This window comes from Molossus molossus, unplaced genomic scaffold (assembly GCF_014108415.1).
Source record: "Molossus molossus isolate mMolMol1 unplaced genomic scaffold, mMolMol1.p scaffold_m16_p_15, whole genome shotgun sequence".
Taxonomy (NCBI): domain Eukaryota; kingdom Metazoa; phylum Chordata; class Mammalia; order Chiroptera; family Molossidae; genus Molossus; species Molossus molossus.
The window spans coordinates 25,535,049-25,559,042 of record NW_023425350.1 but is presented as its reverse complement, the minus strand read 5'-3'; the positions used below and the strand labels follow the sequence as shown (position 1 = coordinate 25,559,042).

At 39.7% G+C, this 23,994-nt stretch overlaps 2 protein-coding genes across 11 annotated transcripts in view; one reads left to right on the top strand and one right to left on the bottom strand.

Annotated features, from left to right (window-relative positions):
• Positions 1 to 432: 432 nt before the first annotated feature.
• On the bottom strand, positions 433 to 6,254 carry MORN2 (MORN repeat containing 2). Of its 2 annotated transcripts, XM_036262668.1 has the most exons (5): positions 6,107 to 6,254; positions 3,739 to 3,789; positions 3,243 to 3,349; positions 2,055 to 2,191; positions 433 to 665 (listed from the first exon to the last, which is right to left on the bottom strand). In XM_036262668.1, exons 4-5 carry the CDS (start codon positions 2,189 to 2,191, stop codon positions 563 to 565), a joined length of 240 nt encoding a protein of 79 aa, XP_036118561.1. In that variant the 5' UTR covers positions 3,243 to 3,349; positions 3,739 to 3,789; positions 6,107 to 6,254; the 3' UTR covers positions 433 to 562. The 2 variants fall into 2 exon arrangements, with proteins under 2 accessions (XP_036118561.1, XP_036118562.1); XM_036262669.1 differs by lacking the exon at positions 3,739 to 3,789 and having other exon boundaries at positions 457 to 665; positions 6,107 to 6,190.
• An 8-nt stretch (positions 6,255 to 6,262) lies between these two features.
• The window catches only part of DHX57 (DExH-box helicase 57), a 57,035-nt gene continuing 39,303 nt past the window's right edge, over positions 6,263 to 23,994 (top strand). For 4 of the 9 annotated variants that reach the window (XM_036262662.1, XM_036262663.1, XM_036262658.1 and 1 more), the window contains exons 1-7: positions 6,263 to 6,335; positions 12,354 to 12,574; positions 17,205 to 17,366; positions 18,377 to 18,562; positions 18,851 to 19,689; positions 21,323 to 21,501; positions 22,978 to 23,099. In XM_036262662.1, coding sequence (XP_036118555.1) covers positions 12,360 to 12,574; positions 17,205 to 17,366; positions 18,377 to 18,562; positions 18,851 to 19,689; positions 21,323 to 21,501; positions 22,978 to 23,099 — 1,703 coding nt within the window. In that variant the 5' untranslated portion in view covers positions 6,263 to 6,335; positions 12,354 to 12,359. Of the gene's footprint in view, positions 6,336 to 6,456; positions 6,537 to 6,648; positions 6,718 to 12,353; positions 12,575 to 17,204; positions 17,367 to 18,376; positions 18,563 to 18,850; positions 19,690 to 21,322; positions 21,502 to 22,977; positions 23,100 to 23,994 lie in introns of those variants that run through there. The other 5 variants (XM_036262665.1, XM_036262659.1, XM_036262660.1 and 2 more) reach the window with 5 other exon arrangements.

Genomic DNA, 23,994 nt, shown 5'->3' with positions numbered 1-23,994 from the left:
AGATGCCAAAATTCAAGCACAGGATTGGAAATTGACTTTGTCAAAATTTGGATAGTTTTGCTGTGTTTACTAAAATGAGCAAACTCTCAATTGAATCACATAATTTATTTTAAACTAATTATAAGATGATAAAAATAAAGTTCAAGCCCTGGGCAGTTTGGCTCAGCGGTTAGAGCGTCGGCCTGCGGTCCAGAGAGACCCGGGTTCGGTTCCCGCTAAGGGCACGTACTTCGGTTGCAGTTTGTCCCTGGCCCTGGTGGTCGTGCGGGTGGCAGCCACTCGATGTGTCCCTTCACGTCGATGTTTCTCTCTCTCTATCCCCCTCTCCCTTCCTCTCTCTCCCTCCCACTCTATTTGTACAAAAAAAATGGAAAAATATCCTCGGGTGAGGATAAAAAAAAATAAAAATAAAAAATAAAGTTCAAAAAGGCTTAAGTGAGTAATGGTTTTATTGGCAATATTATAATATAGCGGTAGTGTATGAAATTGTTTCATATGACAGATTTGTTTTCCTTATAATTAAACACTTCAATTGCCACATTATAACTGAAATGTAGAAAATCTACATGTGGAGCTTTAGTTTCAGGCCTGGAGCAGCTGTGAAATGAAAGTTACCACACCATTCTAGTCCATGGATATCAGTATATTGTCCTTCACCTTCCACCCTGCAACAGTAAAAAAAAAAAAAAGTTTGTTCATTAACCAAGACCAAGAATTTACAGTCCAGATACAAGACTGTCTAGTCTATGACATACCATATACTATGTCTACAAAATTATAGTTTTCTATGTTCAGACTTTGATTTAAAACCCAGCATCCTATTTTCATATCCTACCCAAAACAACAACTACTAATATTACTATTTCAAATGAACACTGTCATTATACAAATTTTGATGTCCAAGATTTTAGGATCACATGTGCTAAATTTACACAAAACCAAAACAATCTGTTAAAAAATGAAAAGTATATATTAGATCATTTATTTATTCAACGAACACGTATTGACCATCAACTATGTTTGGGATGCTGTGTTCTGTGCTGGTGTTTCCTTGGGCTCTTTAGAGTGATAAAAATGCACTTCACGTAAACAAACAGATTTTATTCCATAGTTAGACTTTTCCCCCTTTATTAACATAACCTGAAAAAGTTTATGTGTTATCATCACAAACATGGAGTCAATGGTTTCACATCCTCAATGTATTCACATCAACCACTTCCTAACAATTAGGCTGCACTTTCAGTTCTGGAAATAATAAAGGGCTATTTATAAATGAATATGAACCTCTGGATGACATGGCATGGTCTTCAGTATAAAGATTAAGCTTGTAAAGTAGGTACCTTTCTACAATTTGAAAATGAACTAATTTTGCTTACATTTTTTAAATTAGCCTAGTAAAAATGAATACACCTATCAGGTCAAAATGAAACAAATAATCATGACATTATCCCCAAGGCTGCTTTTTAAAAATGTATCAAGAGCCCTGGCCGGTTTGGCTCAGCGGTTAGAGCGTCCGCCTGCAGTCCGGAGAGACCCGGGTTCGGTTCCCGCTAAGGGCATGTACCTCGGTTGCAGTTTGTCCCCGGCCCTGGTTGGTCGTGCGGGTGGCGGCCACTCGATGTGTCCCTTTCACATCGATGTTTCCCTCTCTCTCTCTTCCTCTATCTCCCTCCCACTCTATCTGTACAAAAAATGGAAAAATGTCCTCGGGTGAGGGGGAAAAAAAAAAAAATGTATCAAGATACTTCAAGTGAAAGTAATTTTTGGCTTCCATTTTCTCAATAATTTCAATTTCCAAGCTAACTGCAAAGTTTGATAGGAATAGAGGAATTCAAGAGGAAATAAATGAAAAGTCTAACAGATCATCAACATGAATGAAGGCTCATGATGGTCTTAACATCTCATAACACTTTCTTCCCCATAAATAACCCAACATTTCTTACCAAATATATTTTAACCAAATATATTACAAAAAAATATTTAGCATTAATGAAATATAACATTTAAGCAAACATGCCTGAAATAAGAACTACAGTGACTTATTTTAAGCTTACCTATTTTCATTGAAATTTCCAGTGTACTTTGCCCCTGTTGGGAATGTATAAGTCCCTAGTCCATGAAACATATTGTCCTTAAAGTGTCCTTCATATACTGCTCCTGAAAAATGTTCAAGTCTTCCAAAACCATTCATCTGTTTGTAACAAAGCAAATGACCTAGTAACTAACCTTCAGTTTTCCTAGAACACTTTGAAAATGTACACGTCTATCATCCACTTAGTTATTATTTAATCTATCAATGTATTACCCTTTATTTCCATAAAAAATAAGACATTTTAATAATTTTCCTTCATAAGTATCTGTAAAGCACCCTCCGCTCCCAAGTCAAATGTTCCTGATCTGGGGCATTTGAACATTTGGGACACTTGAACATCATGGTTTGAACACCATGATGATAATGGGGAACCTTGAGATACCTTGAATTATCAAAAATCTTAAAGAGCAATCATTTTAGTTACCCAAGAAACAGTAAAATATTAAGAACATTATTAAGAACAAAAATTGTATTCAAGCAGATGTGGATACACATTCTTGTTTCATCACTTATTGGGTGGGCAAGAAACCTGAGCCTGATTTACCTCATTTGTAAAATAGGAATATTAATGGTACCTACCTCATGAGGTTGCTTTGAGGATTAAATGAGAAAATTATGTAATGAGGTTAGCTTTACTCAAAAAATAGGAGACGAGTTTAATATTACTCATGTTCATAGTTTAATATTACTCATATGCACGTGTGTATATATATATTTATATATATAAAATTTTTTTCGCCTTGGCCAGTTTTGCTCAGTGGTTAGAGTGTTGGCCTGCTTTCCAGAGAGACCCGGGTTCGGTTCCCGCTAAGGGCATGTACCTCAGTTGCAGTTTGTCCCCAGCCCTGGTTGGGTTGTGCGGGTGGCAACCACTCGATGTGGCAACCCTTTCATGTCGATGTCTCTGTCTCTGTCTCTGTCTCTGTCTCTCTCTCTTCCTCTTCTCCCCCTCCCACTCCATCTGAACAAAAAACGAAAAAATGTCCTCGGGTGAGGATAAAAAATAAATAAATAAATAAAAGAAAAGAAAATCTTTTTCTTTTTGGTTGTATAGTCTACTCATATGTGTTTTTTTGATTAATGGAGAAATGCCTGGAATCATTTAATAGGTTTACTAATTCACTGTCTGTATTTAAACCAACAATAATACCTTGTCATTTTTCCAGCTTCCTGTGTAGACAATCCCATTAGGAGTGGTATGAATACCTACTCCATTTCTCTCAATGATTCCAGAAGGTGTTCTTGTACAATCACCATCTAAACAAGAGAAAAATACTGAAGATTATATATGGGAACTCTCTTTGACTAAGAAATAAAGTATTTATATTCAAGCCTAATCACAACTACACGTTGGGTCTCTTTGGCTCCTTTGGCTCCCTAGCACTGAAACCAATGAGACCAGAGATGAAGAGCTCAGAAGGTCTTGTAATCATTGAGACCCAATGGCCAGGAAGACTGATAGATCCCATAGGTTACCAAGGCACACTGCCTGTAGACTTAACATTAGAATTTAGATTTAAAATCTGTTTATGTTATTTTATTAATATCCCTGTAGTAGTCATATAAAATGTGACAGTCTCATTTTTTTACTCTTAAGATATTTAATTTTTGTCTATAGAGAAAAAGTAATTGAAATGTATGCTTACCATACTTGTCTCCATTTGGAAATATAAAGTTTATTTTATACACCTCTTCAGCTGTTTTAAAAGATTTAGGAAAAGTCAAATAAACTTAAAATAGACTCACTTCATATGATCACAAACATAATTACTTGACATTCCATTATCTAGTATAGGGTTCCCGGGGAAATAATTTTGTCAGATGATCCACTTTTATGTGTGTGTTCGTTTGTTATAACAGTTTTATTAATATATAATTCACATCCCACAAAACATACCCTTTAAAATTATATAATTCAATATTCTTAAGTTATTTTAAAATGTTTTTATTGATTTTAAAGAGACTGGAAGGGAGAGGGAGAGGAGAAGGGAAAAACATCAATATGAGAGAAAAAATCCATTGGTTGCCTCCTGCATGCCCCCTCACTGGGGATGCAGCTGGCAACCCAGGCCTGTGCCCCAACTGGGAATCAAACCAGCGACCTTTTGTTGCATGGGAGGAGACTCAACCAACTGAACCACACTCACCAGGGCCAATTCAATAATTTTAGACTATTCATTTGTGTAATTATTACCACAATCTAATTTTAGAATATTTTATTACCCCCCCAAAGAAATCATGTACCCATTTGTAGCTATTCTCCATTCCCTTAATTCCCCACCCCACCCCACCCCAGCCTCAGCCACTAGCAACCACTAATCTGCTTTCTGTCTCTATGGGTTTGCGTACTCTGCACATTTCATATATATGAAATCATACAATATATAATCCTTTGTGATTGGCTTCTTTTATTTAGCATGCTTTCAAGGTTTATCCATGTTGTATCAGTACTTCATCTCTTTTTATTGCTGAATAATAGTCCATTGTACAGAAATAACACATTTTACCATTCATCAGTTGATGGACAGCTGGGTTGTTTCCAGTTTGGCTATTATAAATAATGCTGCTATGGATATTCATAAAAGTTTTTATATGGACATATATATTTTTTCTTTTGGGTAGCTTATATGATCTATGGATTGTCTCAGAGATAAGGTAAAATGAGGAATCTCTGATTTGGCAGAAGGAGTAAAAATAAAATAAAAATAGTAAATGAGGAGGGGTGGGGGTGGGGGTTCAAAAAGAATGAGATTGAAATGGAGACCAGGTAAAAAAGAAAGAAACCAATGACTAGGGTGAACCTATGCCTCAGAGCACTGGGACATTTTAGTAGACTAAAACATTAAAAACTAAAATTTTCCAATGCTGAAGAAAACATGTATGTTGAGAAAATAAACTCTAACTTCTAGAACAACAGAGTCTGCCAGCATGTTACTCAAAGTGTGGCCCATGCATCACAATTACCTTGGATGTTTTCAATTCCTAGGCTCACCTTATACTACTGAAGCAGAATCTCTCTGGGTGAGGCAAGAGAACGGATATTTTTAATTTAAAAATGAATTTAGGTGCCAGTTAAGAAAAGCTACTGGCTCATCCCCTCTGAGGAAGCAAGAGTTAATAACACAGTAGGTAGGAGACTTTAAAATAGTTTAACAGCCTTGAGACAGGAACAGGTGGTTAAGAAAGACAGCAAATTGGCAATCTGGAACATAAATTATTGATGAAATGGACGCCATAGAAGGGCCAAATAGCAAAGAAACCATCGAAAAGAAAATTAGTGAACTGGAAAACAAGGTTGAAAATTTTTCCCTAAAGAAGTCACAGAGAAAAACAGAGGTATCACCAGAGCAAAGACTTTCTTTTCCCCCCTCACCCCCAGACTCCTCTAGGAGACCCCATAACACGTTGGCCTATTTCTAACATAGCAAGTAGGGCCCTATTTCAAAACAAAACAAAACAAAACAACGCGTCTGTGCCAGAACCCCCCATCATATACGCAAGTCGTTTAGGTCAGTGATCACAGATTAGGCAAATTTCTTTCCTCATCCTAGTGTCCTGCTCAGTAATTAGCACTTACTAGCAGGAATTGAATGTCTACTGAATGAATGGACCTGGAGAGCAATCGTTAAGTACAGAGCAGTTAACTTGATCACACGAGAAAGCGAACTGTTTTCAGTGGCTCCTCAGTGGTCCCATATTCCAAGTTTGGGCACGTCGAGCTAGAAGGAACCGAAGAGGAGGAGATGGTCCGGCAGCACAGAGGAAACGAAACCCAGAGAGGTCGGCACTTGCCCAAGTGGTCACAGCAGCAAATCAACGGCCGAATCAGAGCGAGAGTCCCGGTTTCCTGACTCTCAGGCCAGGGGCTCTCCGCGCCCCCACCCCACCGCAGGGTGGACGCTCAGGAAATGTGTCACCGGGCACCGGCGTCGCCGGGGCCGAGCTCGGGATCAGTGCGAGTTCTACTGAGAGGCGCCCTTCCCCGCCCCGGGCGTGGGGAAGAAGGCCACTCACTCGGCTGAGAGGTGCTGGAGAGATTTTCTGGGCTCTGCGATTCCCCCTGAGCCGCCAGCTCTGCGGCGAACAGGAAACCTGCCGCTAGCTCCCCGCGGAGTGCGACTCGGTTGCCGGGGCGACCAGGCACCTCTCACCCGGAAGCGAAAATGCGAGGGGCCAAGTCTGAGCCAATTAGAAGGCGCCAGGGCTGTGGAGCCGCCGCTGGGCCGCGGCCGAGCTGCTCCAGGTGAGAGCCCAGGGGGCGGCGGATCCTGGCGGGACTCCTCGCGGCTGAGCGCTCCCTCCTGACAGCCGCCGGGAAGCCGCCCCGCGAGCCGTGCGGCCTCGCCGTCCGCGGACTAGGGGTGTGTCGGGGTGCGTGGTCTGCGCGGCGTTCTGTTGTCAGCGTGCAGACCCTCCTACCGCCTCCTGTCCCGAGGCGGGGCCGGTGAGTCAGGCCCAGCACACCCCAGACCCTGGGGCCGGCTGGAGGCGGAGAGCGGACTTCGGGCTCGGAGCGGGCAAAGGGTTGGAGTGGAGGGGCTCGGGTTTCATTTCCTGTGTTCTCCATCTCGGACCGAGTGGCCCCTCGGGGGAGAGGACCGGGGACGTCGCATGCTCCAGGAAAGGTACCAGGTCTGGGTATCTGCAGGGAGCTGGACATATGGGGCCAGTAGAGATTTTTGCCCGAAAGGGAAGGGGGGTGGCGTGTGTCAGTGAGGAGCGCCCAGCTTAGTGATTCTGTTCCTGGGAACAAAACTTGGGTGTGGAACAAAGGGTACTCCGAGCCAAATTTAGGTCCCTGTGTTCACGGTGAAAAAGGATAGTTGGAATCTTCCCATACTAAATGGGATAGAATAGTGAATCTATGTGGATTGTACAACCTAATTCCCGTTCCCTGGAAAACGGCTGGGGATAGTCATATAGGGTACAGCCAGCAAGTCTTCAGGCAGAATTTGAGAGCAGATCTCAGATCAAACTGTAAAGGTAACACTTTCTGGATTGGTGTGAGACAAGTTTTTGATTGCTCTTTAGGCAAACTTGCTGTGGCTTTTCCAGCTGGCTAGCCACTCTTCTTTGTTTATGTATTTATTTATTTATGTGTTATCTATTGATTTTAGAGGAAGGGAGAGAGAGAGAAAAAAATATTGATTTGTTGTTCCACCTATTTATGCATTCATTGGTTAATTCTTGTATGTGCCCTTGATACCTTAATAATTAGTTATTAATAAGCGGAAAAGAGCAAAGGGAAGGCCAGATATTATAGGCATGTCGTTTAGGCAGCTTCACCAGGAAGCTACAACTTTACACTCCTCAGGGGGCCAGCAAAGGAAAGGTAGAGACATGCCAGTAAAGTCACACCTGGGGATAGAGGTGGTTGGCTAGAATGGGCATGGCCACTGCAAGGGCACGAAGATTTGGGATACCTAACCCCCTAAACAAAAGAGTTTGCTCCCTTGGCTCTCTTGGGACTCCTGTGACTCTGGGCCTGTGGGGTTCTTCTGCTCCTCCTTCCCTGCATTTGCCCATATGGCCCATGGCCATGTGGACCCACACACAATGGACTAATGGACTGTAACTAGCCTGATGCTAAACTGGACCTGGCTCCAACATGGAAAGGAAACTGGGCACTGGTTCTGATTTTAGCTCTACTAAAACCCCAGCTCTACTTCTTCTGTGTCTGGACTAAGGGAAATGGGACTTTGGAAACCCAGCGATGTAGTTCCACAAAAATAAAGCTTTCTACCATATCTCATCCTCTTAAGGGGGCCTCCGGAAATGCTTATTCCAGCGGTACCCCAAAAACTCTACTCTTGCCAGCAATCGGGGAAGACAAGGCATGTTTTCCACCATAACAGATCTCAGTTAGTAGAGCATGCGACTCTTAAGCTTCTGGTGGCATGACATGACTTCCCTTTCTAGGGCAACTATAACACTGAACTTTTCTTTCAATGGCATTAACTCTCTGTGTTGTCACTCAGTCACCTTTATAAATTAAGACACAGGCACAAATCTAAGGGAGGAAAGCTTATTGTTAACTTTTGAATTGGTACGTGTGTGTGGTAAGGAGATGATATGGAAAGAATTTCAGCTTGGGAATCAAATGGATTGTTTCAGACTTTGTTTCTGTCATTGTTGACATTAGACAAGTCTCTTCTATAACATAGAAAATAATATTTACCTTACAAGGTTTTCATCTCAAACTTCTATATCCAACTACCTTCTACATATCTCCATTTGGGTACCTTTTTTTTTAATCCTCACCCGAGGACATTTTTTCATTTTTTGTTCAGATAGAGTGGGAGGGAGAGAGAGAGAGAAACATCGACGTGAAAGGGTCATATCAAGTGGCTGCCACCCACACGATCAACCAGGGCTGGGGACAAACTGTAACCGAGATGCATGCCCTTAGTGGGAACCGAACCTGGGTCTCTCTGGACCGCAGGCCGATGCTCTAACCACTGAGCCAAACTGGCCAGGGCTCCATTTTAGTATCAAAAAGGCATCTCAAATGTAACATATCCAGCCTGAACTTGTGACTCTTTACCCACCCCCCCGGATCATTTTCTCCCCATTATTCCTGTTCTGAGCACATGACACCATGATTCGCCTGGTTAACCTAGGCCAAAAAAATCTTACCATAATTCTAGACACTTATTTTTCATACCTTTCATCTAATTCCTCTACCTTTAAAATATTTTCAGAATCTATGACTCCTTTTCAACTCCACTGTTTCCACCCTAGTCTAGCCCACTGAGTTTTTTCTCCTGCCTGAATAACTGCATTAATTTCCTAACTGGCCTTCTGGTTTTTCCTCACTGCCCCCCTATCTCACCCCCCAAATTTTTATTCTTTACATAGTTCTAGAGTAATTGTTTAAAATATCTAATTTTAAAAATGGGTACAGCCAGTGTGGCTCAGGGGTTGAGCATTGACCCATGCACCAAGAGGTCGCTGGTTCACTTCCCGGTAGAGCACATGCCCAGCTTGTGGGCCAAATCCCCAATTGGGGGCATGCGGGAGGCGGCCATTCGATGTTCTCTCTCATTGATGTTTCTATCTCTCCTTCTCCCTTCCTCTCTTTAAAAACAATAAAGAAAAAATAATTTTTTAACATAAGTCAGTCTTGTCAAGCTTTTGCATCAGCTTTCTAGTGACTTATTATACAGAAGGTCCTCGAATAATGTCGTTTTAGTTCAACTTTGTTGTAACATTGATGAGGTGCTGTAGGAACTTACCTCTTATTTATATCAATTAGCCTACAGTAGAATTGGTTTCACGACACAACTATTTAGAGTAAAATTCAAGGTCCTTTCCAAGGCCTATGTGGCCTCTCTTCTCTGACCTCATCCCCTTTCCTCACAGACCCACCAGACTTCTTACTGTTCATCCACTCCAGTGCATTAAAGATCTTCAGGACTTGACACTTTTGTACCTATTACTGCTTCTGCTTAGAATGCTCTTTTCACAGCTATTTCATGACTCATTCTCTCAATTCAGGTGTCTGTTCAAATATGATCTAAGAGAGGCCTTACCTAACCACTCTACTTAAAATAACAACCTCAGGGTTTTTATTTTTCTACATAGCACTTAACTGATATTACAAATCTGTGTATTTATTGTCTGTTTTACCTTCTAGCTGGTAAGCATCATGAGGCAGGAATTTTTTTCTTCTGGCTGTTATATCCCTAGTACCTAGCAACACAATAAGTGCTCAATAAATATTTGTGGAATGAATAAAAAAAAAAACGAATGAATCTCCATTCTCATATCAATAATTTACTCAACCTTCAGTAATTCACCCCACAGTACTAAATTCCTACTATATGCTAGATACTATGTTAGAGGTACAGTGTTAATCAAAATAGACATAATCCTTCTTCTACCAATTGGTTGTCTATATGTCTTCTTTCTGCTCCTTTTCTTTTTTCTTTTATTGATATTAGAGAGAGAGAGAGAGAGGAAGGAAGAGGGAGAGATAGAAACATTGATGAGAGGGAACATCAATTGGCCGCCTCCTGCATCCCCCCCACTGTGGGTCAGGCCCTCAACCTGGGCATGTGCCCTGACCTGGAATTGAACCAGCGGCCTCTTGGTGCATGGGTCGATGCTCAACCACTGAGCCACACTGGCTGGGCCCATTTTTTAAATTAGATATTGGTGAGGTTTTTTTGTTTTTTTACCTATTGAGCTGTATGAGTTCTTTATATATTTTGGATATTAACTCCTTATCAAATATATGATTTGCAGATATTTTCTCCCATTCAATAGGTTGCCTTTTAATTTTGTTGATGATTTCTTTTGCTTTGTTAAAGTTTTTTAGTTTAATATAGCCCTACTTGTTTGTATCACCAGACCATTGCCAAGGAGCTTACCACCTATGTTTTATTCTAGGAGATTTATGATTTCATATCTTACATTTAAATCCTTAATCCATTTTGAGTTCATTTTTGTGTATGGTATACGATAGTAGTCTAGTTTCATTCTTTTGCATGTAGCTGTCCAATTTTTCCAGCACCATTTATTGAAGAGATGGCCCTTTCCCTGTTATATATTCTTGGTTCCTTTGTTATAAATTAATTGACCATACATGTATGGGTTTATATCTGGGCTCTCTATTCTGTTCCATTTATTTATATATCTGTTTTCATGCCAATACCATAGTGTTTTGATTACTGTAGCTTTGTAATATAGTTTAAAATTATGGAAATATGATACCTTCAGCTTTGCTCTTCTTTCTCAAGATTGCTTTGGCTATTTGGGGTCTTTTGTGGTTTCAAAAAATTTTAGGAAATGTTCATACAAATTAGTTGTTCTATTTCTGAGAAAAATGTCATTGGAGCCCTGGCCGGTTTGGCTCAGCGGTTAGAGCGTCGGCCTGCGGTCCGGAGAGACCCGGGTTCGGCCCCCGCTAGGGGCATGTACTTCGGTTGCAGTTTGTCCCCGGCCCTGGTTGGTCGTGCGGGTGGCAGCCACTCGATGTGTCCCTTTCACATCGATGTTTCTCTCTCTCTCTCTCTTCCTCTCTCTCCCTCCCACTCTATCTGTACAAAAGATGGAAAAATGTCCTCAGGTGAGGATTAAAAAAAAAAAAAGAAAGAAAAATGTCATTGGAATTTTATAGGGATTGCACTGAATCTGTAGATTGCATGGGATAGTATGGACATTTTAACAATATTAACTTTTCCGATCAATGAGCACAGAATATCTTTCCATTTATATCTGTCTCCTTCAGTTCCTTTTTTTAACGTCTTAAAGTTTTCAGTGCACAGGTCTTTCTCCTCCTTGGTTAAATTTATTCCTAGGTATTTTGACTTAAAGTCTATTTTGTTTGCTATAAGTATAGCTATCCTTGCTCTCTTTTGGTTTCCATCTGCATGGTGTATCTTTTTCCATCCCTTCACTTTCAATCTATGTGTTTCCTTAAAGCTGTGGCAATTCTGTAGTAGATAGCATATAGTTGTGTCTTGTTTTTTCATCCATTTAGCCACTCTATGTCTTTTGACTGGAGAATTTAGTCTCTTTACATTTGCAGTAATTATTGATAACTAGGGCTTACTATTGCCATTTTATTAATTGCTTCCTTTGTGTTTTATAAATCCATTATCCCTTTCTTTCTCTTTTTTTCTTCCTTTGTGATTTGATGATTTTCTGTAGTGGTATGCTTTTATTTCTTTCTCTTTATTTTTTGTGTATCTATTTTATTTTTTCACTTTGTGGTTTCCATGATGCTAACCTAAAACATCTTATAGTTATAACATTTTATTTTAAGCTGATATCAACTTAACTTGGATTGCATACAAAAACTCTACACTTTTACTCCCCCCAGACATAATCTCTGAGGGCTGTGTTCTGAAAGTGTATATGTAAATTTAAATTTTGTTTATTAAGTCACATATTCAATACATGAAAACATCTTTACTCAACTAGAACTTTTGAAACTTTGTACCAGATATAACCAAATCAAAATGTAGGATTGGAGCCTAGGCATGTGTGTTTGGAACTTCTTCATGTGTTTCTGATGCACATCGCCGGTGAAGAAATCTGTATCAGAGAAACTCACTAAATATTAATCCTGATGGGGATGTGCTTGTAAATCTTTTGTGAAGCAACTTTTGTGAATTCATGCTTTCTGTAAACTGGCCCTTTTAAAATGTGCATTTTCTTTATTTTTTAAAAATAGGCTATATCCATAACTTTGAAAACAAAGAACTATTATACTTGTCTGGTTTTATGATGTCTGTATTATTTTTTTCTCTTGCAGGTGAAAATGAGTTCTTCTGTAAGAAGAAAAGGCAAGCCAGGCAAAGGAAGTGGAAAAGGGTCTTCGAGAGGAGGAGGAAGAGGAGGCAGGAGTCACTCTAATAAATCTCACGGGGGTGGCAGTGGTGGTAGTGGCAGTGGTGGCAATAGAAAGGCCTCAAGTAGAATTTGGGATGATGGCGATGACTTTTGTATCTTCAGTGAATCAAGGGCCTCTGCCAGGTATTATGCTCTTTGAATGTTCAAGTATGGAAACAATATCAATTCCTGATCTATGAGACAACAGATGCTAAGAGAAGGGGAAAGAAATGCCAAGTAATTCTGTTCAAGTTAATTGTTCCTCTCATTTTAAAACTTTTCAGTCCCCCTCTTTATAATATAGTCTAAAGGCAAGATGTCAAATAACAGCTTTTTCTTTTTGGAAGTTCAAAATATGAAGTTAACTTGAACTTCCCCGTGATGCTGTGAATTGAGTGTAATATTGTTATTGTAACCAGTGTTACTAGGAAAGTAAATATTGGAAATGATGAAAGTGATGAAAACTATATTAAGTATTTCTTAGGCTTTATAGTTTGAAGGTCCAAATATGTGACCTGATTGGACTCTTCTAATTGATGAATGATCTGTTTTCCAACCAGATTGACCAAATCTTCACTGGTGTTTCATGTGATGACCAGTGACAGATGTCATACTGAGGCTTCTCTCATAGTCAGCTTCTAAATAATGAATAAATTCTGATAATTCTAATGAATATTTAATGAAAGTAAAGATTTGCTACTGCGCCCTGGCCGGTTTGGCTCAGCGGTTGGAGTGTCCGCCTGCGGTCCAGAGAGGCCCGGGTTCGGTTCCCGCTAAGGGCATGTACCTCGGTTGCAGTTTGTCCCCGGCCCTGGTTGGTTGTGCGGGTGGCAGCCACTCGGTGTGTCCCTTTCACATCGATGTTTCTCTCTCTCTCTCTCTTCCTCTTTCTCCCTCCCACTCTGTCTGTACAAAAAATGGAAAAATGTCCTCGGATGAGGATTAAAAAAAAAAAAAAAAAAAGATTTGCTACTGCATGCTATGCAATATATATGTAAAATTGTAATTGTCTCTCAAACTGCACTGTGTTTCTATGGGAATTTTTAGAGATGGAGAGAGTATTTAAGAGCTAGTCCTGGCCAGTTTGGCTCAGCGGTTAGAGCATCGGCCCACAAACCGAAGAGTCGCGGGTTCGATTCCAGTCACGGGCATGTACCTGAGTTGGGGTTCGGTCCCCAGCCCTGGTCAGGATCATGCGGGAGGCAACCAATTGATGTGTCTCTCTCATCTCTTTCTCTCTCTCTCACTCAGTCTCCTACTCACTCTCCCTTCTCCTCCCTTCCCCTGTCTCCTACTCTATCTGAAGATAAATGGAAAAATATCCTTGGGTGAGGATTGAAAATAATAATAATTTTTAAAAAGCTATATATGTATACACACACTTCTGTGAGAATAATTCTCAACTAAATATTATTAGAAAGGAATATAGATGAGTACTAGAGTTTAACTGTATCATACATGCTTTTATTATTTATTTATTTATTTATTTATTTATTTATTTGGTATATGCCCCTAGCAGGAACCAAACCCGGGACTCTCTGGTCTGCAGGCCAACGCTCCAACTGCTGAGCCAAACCGGCCAGGGCTCATACATGCTTTTAACTTAAATGAATTCAACTATATGCATTCAGGAAAAAAGAAAAAGAAAAACAGATAGCATTTAAGTAGTTAAAACTTACCACTAAATGAATCTGGGCCCCCTAGTGAGCAAGATATGGAGAGAAGAATCCACTATTTCCTCAGTCTCAGTTTGCAAGTGCGTCTTGTAGTTTAAACCTCTGATACACTGAGTGTGTGATTTTAGGGTTTAAATGTATGTTTTTCACACACAATGCCTAACATAACCAAATACTTCATCTGTTATTCAACAAGAGAATCTACTTTTTTTTTTTTTTCATTCTAGAAGAAAAATGGTCATTTTGGACATATTGAGAAATACTATAGCAAGTCTCAAACTTGGCACCATTTTAAGGACTCTTCCAGAGTAATTTTAAACTATATTTTCACCTCAGCTGCTGACTTAAGAACCCAATTTCTGAGTTAGATGCAGCTCCATTCTTTTTGAAAACACAAACATCATAGGTTCTTGCAGTCTTTGACGTTAATCCATGCAACAAATGTTGACTGAGTGCCTGCTATACACCAGGTGCTTGTTTTAGGGACTAAAATTACAGCAATGAATAAAACATTGTCCTTGTCTTCACAGAAGGAGGTTTAAAGTATAAAGACCATAAATAAATATGTACTATGTCAGGTTGTAAGTGCAATGGAGGAAAATGAAGGAGGGTAGAGGTGATAGAAAATACCAAGATAGATTGCTGGTATTTTCACTAGTTTGTTATTTTATGTACGATGATCACAGAAAGCTTCCCTAATAATTTGAGCATGGACAAGAAAGAAATGAAAGGGTGAGCTGTGAAGCTAGCTGAGGGAAGAACATTCAAAGCAGAAGCAACAGCAAGTACAAAGTCCCTAAGCCAGGAGTGTGCTTAGAAGGGGTAGGAAATGGCAGGGAACCCAGTGGCTAGGGTAGATGGGTAAAAAGGAGAGTGATAGGCAGTTAGATCTGGAAGGCTACACTTTGTAGGACTTTATAGGCTAGTATAAGGACTGGCTTTGGCTTTGGCTTTGAGTAAGAAGGGAAGTTGTTGCAGGGTATAAGATAAGGGTGTGTGACACCAATCCCTCTGGCCAGAGTTGCTACTATTTAGTATATCCTGTTATGTGAATTAGAAAATGTGGCCCTGGCCGGTTTGCCTCAGTGGTTAGAGCGTCGGCCTGCGGTCCAGAGAGACCCGGGTTCGGTTCCCGCTAAGGGCACGTACCTCGGTTGCAGTTTGTCCCTGGCCCTGGTTGGGTCATGCAAGTGGCAGCCACTCGATACATCTCTTTCACGTCGATATTTCTCTCTGTCTCTCTTTCCCTCCCACTCTATCTGAACAAAAAATGGAAAAATGTCCTTGGGTGAGGATTTAAAAAAAAAAAAAAGTGCCCCTTTCTTTGGGCAGTTATAGCCTCAGGATACATGACTTGACAAGCACAGCACGGGCTAGATTTTAGCTCTTGCTGCCCCTGCCTCCCTCTCAGTTCTTCCACCCCTGCTCAGTGTGCTGTGTGGAGAATAGACTACAGGGGGCATGGGTTGGAACCAGGAAGCCAGTTAAGAGGTACTCTCCAAGTGAAGATGTCATTGGCAATTTAGCATATGTCTGGAGTTCAAGAAAAAGACCTAGGGTAGAGAAATAAATATATGAGTGCTCTATAAATAAATGCTATTTAAAGCTATGAGGCTGGATGAGATAGACTATAGAGAAGAACTTTGAGCCTGGAACTCTAGGCTTGAGAGCTGAGAGCGATTAGGAGAATCAAACAAGGAGAATTGAGAAAGAGTTGCCAATGAAGTAGGAGGAAAACTAAGAGCATGGTTTCTGGAAGTCAAGAAATAAAGGTGATTTAAATGAAATTACTTAATCAGATTGGACTAGATACTTAAAGGGATACTTAGATGTAAAAAAAAAAAATGCTTCTGATAGGTCAAGAGAAATGTGCACTGACAGTTGTCCACTGGATCTGGCAATGTGGATAGCATGAGTAGCCTTGACAAGAGCTGTTTGGTGTAGTTGGTAGGAAGGGAGCCCTCACTGGAGTTGTTTCTGAGAGAAGAGGAAAGCAAGTGGAGACAAAGTGAGGTAGCTAAACCTTTTGAGTTGTGCTATAACTGGCAGCGGGGAAGGAGAGAGAGGACTATAGCCTGAGGGAGATGTGCAGTCAAAGGGAGAGTTTTGTTGGTTTTTTTTTTTTTAAGATAGTGTATATTATGTAGCCTGTGTATGTGCTGATGGGGATGATCCAATGGAGAAGAATTGATGAAGTAGAGAGGGGTTTAAATGCTGGAATGATTTCCCTGAGGAGATTAAAGACATTGGGACACAGTGTACAAATAGAGGGATTGATGTTAGGATCAAGGATGATTTATCCTTAGTAGCAGGAAGGAAGACAAAATACAGGGGTTTACAAATAAGTGGTGGATGAAATAGGAGCACCGTGGGGGTTCTCCCCCCACCCCTTTTTTAAACTAATGATGAGGAAACAATCAGCCAAATCCAAATTGTGGGAATTTATACAAGACAGCTGGCCTGGGTGCCTCAGAAAAGTCAATGTCATCCTGGCGGGGGTGGCTCAGTGGTTGAGAATAGACTTGCACCAAGAGGTCGCCAGTTCAATTCCTGGTCAGGACACATGCCCAGGTTGTGGGCCAAATCCCAGTGGGGGGCATGTAGGAGGCGGCCAGTTGATGTTCTTGCTCATCGATGTTTCTATCTCTCTCCCTCTCCCTTCCTCTCTCCAAAAATCAATAAAGGGAAAAAAAAAAATTTTTTTTTAAGTCAGTGTCAGGAAACAGGTGAGGGAACTTGATTGTTTTCAGATTGGCTACCTAACATAGAATGCAATAAACACTTTTTTTGTGAAGCATATTTCTTGAGAAAGTTCTCTAGTACAGAAGGAGTCATGATAGTGTTGTTTTTTCCAGAGGGTTCTTGAGTTAGTGAAACCAGTTTTAATGATTAAGAATCTGATCAGTGTTTTTCCAGCAGTTCCAACATAAAGGAGTCTGGTGAGGAATATAGAAAACAGAGAACTTCTTCCCATGCATTGTCATCTTTTGTAAGATACTTGACCATCTACTTTGTGTTGTATATATTTGGGACTCTAAGGAGAGTGTACAAATTCTGATTATAGGTAAATGTGTAATTTTGCCTTTGTGTCTCTGCAGACCTAGCAACAGTAGCATAAGAAAAGGAGGAGAAGCACACTCCAAATGGAAGCCCAAAGCCAAAGTGCCCTTACAGACTCTACATATGACTTCTGAGAATCAAGAGAAAGTGAAAGCTCTTCTCCGAGACCTGCAAGAACAAGATGTCGATGCTGGATCAGAGTAAATTATTTTATTTGAGTAAATTATTATATTAAGGAAGCATCTTCACCTACAGGGAAGACCCTGTGTGTCCTATGAATACTGTATCAACACTGATCCTGTTGTGGCTATAATAACTAGTTGAACGTGAGCTAAGAGAAATGCAAGAATAAAAATTGTCAGCAACAGTTTTAGAATGAGTTTGTTTTGCAGTATCTGTGAGTAGTGGTTCAGATTGCCTTTTCATCTTTTTCCTCAGACAATGCTAATGTGGATTCAGTAATTGCTCTATTGATAACCTTCCAAATAAAACCTTGCAGTGAACAAGTAGAAATATTGTTCCAGGAGCAAATATTGAGTTGATAAGATAAAAATCTTAAGATTACACTACTCATGACCACCTGCCTAAGAGAAATAGGTTTTACTTTTGTGGCTATTTTGCTTTTTCATTTCAGTGGTTAATTCGTTCCACTTGCCAGAATTAATGAATGGTCAGTATTGAGCAGCTCAATTTCTATCTTATCTACAAATATCTTAATCTCTCTTAGATTTGGGAAAGGTGGTTATGCAGCAAAGCAAAAAATTAAAGGTGGTTTTGTTAATGAGAGGAAAGAGGAGAGCCAAGACTTCTGTAGTTAAGAATACAGGCTCTAGCGTAGACTGCCTTGGTTAAAATCTCCAGTTGCTCTTTGCTGGATAACCTATAGCAGTTACTCATCCTCTCTAAGATTTAGATGATCATCTGAAAAATGGAGATTCCAATAGTATCTGGTTGGGTTATTAGGAAGATTTTAAAAGAGATAGTACATATAAAATACTTAACATAGTACCTAGCATGCAGTAAGTGCCTGATAAATGTTAATTCTCAAGATATAAATTAATAGGTGAATAAAAGATTAAATCAGTGACTGAATAGTGGTCAGAATCCCATGTCTTTGGCTTTTTAAATTAAATTCTTAGACTCGTGCTAAGTTTTTCTTTGAAGTAAGTAGAAATTAATATATAAAATATGAACATGTTACTTTTTCCAGGAGAAGCATTTCTGGGGAGGAGGAAGATGATGAGCCTGATTGTGATGATGCACAGTACTGGTCTGCTGGACGAGAAGCTTCCCTTGTTCCCGACTCTGATCCTTTGGAATATGCTGGCTCATGCCTGGTGGAGCCTCATAATCCAGAGTTTACGGTCTCAACATTTGCCATGCAAAAACTTTCCAGGTGATTGCTTTCAACATTTGTAGGAGTTGCAGGAGAATTCACAGAAAGGAAGGCATATTGTAAACCCAGCTACCCTCCCCCATTTTGAGTGCTTTCCTATTGTGTGGGTTCCAGAAGTATTCTCTCTTTTAGGTTAGGGAGATTAAGGAGGAATTAATATTATCAGGTCCTCTTTTTCAAAATACAAACCCTGCCTAGATATAGTTATAACTTCACATAAGTGTATTTAAGTGAATCTCACTTCTGTGATTTTCTATGACTCCTTTTTTGTTGTTTCACACTTGGCAGGTATGGTTTCAACACAGAGCGCTGTCAGGCAGCCCTGAGGGTTTGTGGTGGAGATGTGGGGGCATCACTAGAACATCTACTCACCCAGTGTTTTTCTGAGACGTTTGGAGAGAGGATGAAGGTCTCTGAGGCAGTTGCACACATAAGCGTGGATGAGTGTGTGGAACAGCGGCAGGAAGAGGCATTTGCTCTCAAGTCAATCTGTGGAGAAAAATTCATAGAAAGGATTCAGAACAGAGTCTGGACCATTGGATTAGAACTGGAGTATTTGACAAGTAAATTCTGCAAATCCAAGCAAAAGGAAAGTATCAAAAATGTACAAGAGACTTCACTTGAAGTTTGTAAATTTTACCTCAAAGGAAATTGTAAATTTGGATCAAAATGCAAATTTAAGCATGAAGTGCCCCCAAATCAGATTGTTGGAAGAGTGGAAAGAAGTGTTGATGATTCTCATCTTAATGCTGACGAAGATGCATCTTTTTTATATGAACTTGAAATTCGTTTTTCTAAAGACCACAAATACCCCTACGAAGCTCCCCTTGTGGCATTTTATTCCACCAATGACAATCTACCTCTGGCTTGTCGTTTACATATTTCTGAGTTCCTTTATGGCAAGGCCTTGACATTTGCAGAAACTTCAGAACCTGTTGTGTATTCTTTGATTACTCTTTTAGAGGAAGAATCAGAAATAGTCAATTTACTAACAAATACCCATCACAAGTACAGTGTCCCTCCAGTGAACTTTCTGCCAATATGCTCTGGGACCAGAATACATAATCCTGTCTGTCATAAACCAGTGATTCCAAATAATTCTTTTGTTTCAAGTCGAATTCCAGAAGGTATGTAAGGCATTGATCATGTGGAGGGTGTTCAGGATGGGGATAGGGGGTATTCAGAATGATGGACTGAAGAAGTCAAAGGTTCTGAGGGCTGGTCTGGGATCTCCCAGTGATCTTGGACAAGTCATTCTCCTCAGTCCATAGGCAAAAAGAAGTGGTAATTCGCTGAACTAGGGCCTGGCTTTAATTGTAAGGCCCAGTTTTGTCACTGTGACTAGGCTCCCTGAATTGAAAGTTTGAAGTGATGTGGAAATTTACTCTAGCAGTTGAAGGTTGGAAGAAACTTATGGCATCTTCCCGGAAAACCTGTTTCATTTAATTCATTTGGTTTTACTTGTTTATTTCCAATAACTTTATATGGGATTATTTTCAAATGAGTTTTTAGAGTTACTTCTCTTTCTATACTACTATTCACATCTCTTTCTATACTACTATTCACACTCTTGCTCTTAGTACAGTAGACCTCCAGAGTTCACTGGAGTAGGGCTATCTTCATGAATCCCTAGATCCTCAAATAAAGAAATGTTTGTGCAGGCTTCTGGCTTTATCCACATCCAGGTTTGCTGTATGATTCTTACACCAAACTTAATACCCTTTAGTTCATCAAAGAATTCTCTCTTATTTGTTGCTGTCTCTCTTTCAGAGAAATAAGTTTTTATTATTTCACAAGGGTTCCCAGGTAAACATCAATAAGTAGAGAACAGTGAAGCTGCACTGAGTTACGGGTGCTGGACAGTTGTCCGGGTTCGCCCACTCGCCACTTGACTCGCTTCCAAATGTCAGCCTCTAGCCCTGAGATTCATACGTGTTCCTCGAGAAATGACAGTTGTGGGTTGTGGACTTTTTAGAAAATAAACTTTATTGAGATATAATTTACATACCATAAAATTCACCCTTTTAAAGTATACAGTTAAATGGTTTTTAGTATATTCACAGAGTTGTGCAACCATGACCACTGTCTAATTCCAGAACATTTTCCTCACCACAAAGAGAAACCCCATAACTATTAGCAGTCACTTCTTATTTCTCTTTTCTCCCACCCCCTGATGACCATGGATCTATATTCTGTCTTTATGGATTTGCCTATTCTGGGCACTTCATAGAATTGGAATCGTACAATTTATGGCTTTTTGTGTCTGGCTTCTTTCACTTAACATAATTTTTCAAGCTTCATTCATGTTGTACCATATATCAGTACTTCATTCCTTTTTATTGCTGAATAGGAGTCCATTACATGAACATACCACATTTTGTTTATTGAACCATTATTTGATAGGTTGTTTTGTGTCAAAATTTTAGGTACATTTGCAAGTAGTTGAAACTTTCAGTTAATTCCTGGAATGTAAAGAGTCTACTGGATTAGCAAGGCATGCCATGATTTTCTCTTTGTTTTTTATTTAATTTTGTTTTTAATGATAGTCACTTATACTTGATTAAAGTTTGTTTGAAGATACATTTTAAGTTCTTTAGCACTAGAGGTAGTAGTACTGAAATGAATGAACCTGCTTTATTCAAGCTTTAACTTTTTTTCTATTTTATGATTTTGTTGCTGTTACTTTGTTAGATAGTGACTTTCCCCCTTTGAAAAAGAAAGGGCTCCATATCGAAAATGTTTCCTTTTATCCCCTTCAAGTTGAAAAAGAATCAGAACCTGAGGAGGAGACAGATGAGGATGAAGGTCCTGCACCAGTTGTAGTGGAGAATGAAAGCTATGTGAACCTTAAGAAAAAGATTTCCAAAAGATATGACTGGCAGGCAAAATCAGTACATGCTGAAAATGCTAAAATCTGCAAGCAGTTCCGAATAAAACAGGTAGGGTATTTTGAGAGAATGGCTAGCATTGCCTCCCTAATGTATGAATGAAGGGATTAGGAATTGGGAAGCTTTGGCTACCCTCCCTAGTATACTTTTGGTTCTCTTTTACTGAGTGTTCAAAATTTCTGCATGCCACAGCAAACTGGGCACAAATCTAGATGTTTCTGGAAAATCCAATGGCTGGTGAAAATGAAATACACATATATATACTAAGTATTCTCAGAATCATGTGGCTTTGGTACTGTGACAGACAATGTGATAGTGGAAGGAAAATTAATATCTTACTGTGACTTACATTAGAGGGATCACTGTAGAAAAGGAAAAGGATAAGGAGGGACTTTGGGACTCTTACCCTTTTCAGAGGCTCACAGTATAGATAACTTGCCCTAGGTCACACACATAGCTAGTAAGCGACAGCATAGAAGTTTAAGCTAATTCTCTGTTTTCAACACCTGTGTTGTTTTTATCCTCATTCACATGAAGATTATTTTAAAAGAACCTGCCAGTGAACTATGAAGGCAGAGTTAAATATGGGACAAAGCAGAGTGGCTTAGCCAATTTGGGGGATGGATTAGAGATGCTGTGTGAGGTCCATTCCAGTTCTAAAGTTCGGTGACTCAGAACTTTAGATAGTATATAAAATTATCATATGTATAGTAAAATACCCATACAATGTCAAAATGAATACAAAAGTCACACCATAAATAATAAGATGGAAATAAAAGTTACATGTTTAATTGGTTAGTGTGTCCAGAGGTGATAAAATTATATGCAGAAAATGGTGTGTTAATATACATTTCTTACATTATTCAAAAATACATTCATAGTTTAAACGTATACTACTATGTAGCACTGGCCATGAGATGTCAGGCAGAGTTGCATAGATGTGATGATTGGCCAAAAAGAACCGTTTAATGAGTGCTCTTACTATTACTGATTTTGGTAAAAATCTGATATTGTGTAGAACTGTGCTGTTCAATATGGTAGCTTCCAGTCATGTGTGGTTTTTTAAATTTAAATTTATTAAAATAAAATAAAAAATTCTGGTCCTTAGTAGCACTGGCCACAGTAAAGTGTTTAGTAACCACATGTAGCCAAAGGTTATTATACCAGACAACGCAAATATAGAGCATTTTCATCAACACAAAAAGTTCTATTTGACAGTGCTGGTGTAAAAACTCTTACTAGGAAGCTGGATAAGTACTAAGCAAGAGGGGTTCATTTCTCTTATAAGATCTTTCCATTTATTCCAATCAGAAAAACCACAGATTCCACAGCTTATTCTGGCTGATTCTCTGAGCAGCCTTCTGACTAACATCATCAGCATCCAGCCCAACAAATCTGCAATTTCTTTCTCTGAATCAGTTATTAAAGAGCAGAAAGGATGGGTCTGTGGGTTTTCACATGCAGAGCTTTGTGAAAGGTGATTTAAAGTTACCTAACTGATTGATACCTTATCTTTTATTTTATTAGGCTTCCAGGCAGTTCCAATCTATTCTGCAAGAAAGACAATCACTCCCTGCTTGGGAAGAAAGAGAAACTATTCTTAAATTGTTGAGCAAGCACCAAGTACTTGTTATAAGTGGTATGACTGGGTAAGAATGCAGTTTATTTGTAACACAGCTTTCATCGGTAAATATGGTATGGACCCTGATTACCTAGCCATTCGTTTTTGAAAAACCGGTAGTTAGTGTTATTTGCGCCTTTTCCTGTCAATTATTAAATAATATTTCACAGGAATTAATACTGCAGCCCTGGCCGGTTTGGCTCAGCGGTGGGAGTGTCGGCCTGCGGTCCAGGGCGACCTGGGTTTGGTTCCCGCCAGGGGCATGTATCTCGGTTGCAGTTTGTCCCCGGCCCTGGTTGGGTCATGCGGATGGCAGCCACTCGATGTGTGCCTTTCATGCCGATGTTTCTCTCTCTCTCTCTGTTCCTCTCTCTCCCTCCCACTCTATCTGAACAAAAAATGGAAAGGTGTCCTTGGGTGAAGATAAAAAAAAAAAAAAAAAAATACTGCAGCATCAGTAGTCACCAGAGCCAAATTACAAAAACCAAAAACAAAACTCAGAAAAACATCTAGGAATTTATAGACATTGTACATCTCTACTTTGAGATAATATTAAGGCAAAAGGTTTAGCTGAAGGCTTTTAACGCAGCCCATTTAAAATGTAAAGGATAGATTCAGAAAAGTTTTTACCTTCTGAATTTATTTTGCTTTCCTTAGAGCTTTTAAGAACAACTTAGGGCTCTGGCCAGTGTGGCTGTCAGTTGGTTGAGCATTGTCCCTTGCACTGAGAGATTACTGGTTCAATTCTCAGTCATGGAACATGCCCGGGTGTGCAGGAGGCAGCTCCTCAGTGTTTCTCTCCCCTCCCCCCTCCCTTCATCTCTCTCTACAATCAATAAAAACATATTAAAAAAGGACAACTTAGGGCATATTATTTTTCCTGTTTCATACTCTATATTTTATTAAAACACATTTAGCAGGGA

Coding starts and splice junctions, on each gene's coding strand:
- MORN2 (XM_036262668.1), bottom strand. CDS start 2,191: ATGAATGGTTTTGGAAGACTTGAACATTTTTCAGGAGCAGTATATGAA. Junction 666..2,054: donor GGAAATTTCAATGAAAATAG/GTAAGCTTAAAA, acceptor TTACTGTTGCAG/GGTGGAAGGTGAAGGACAAT.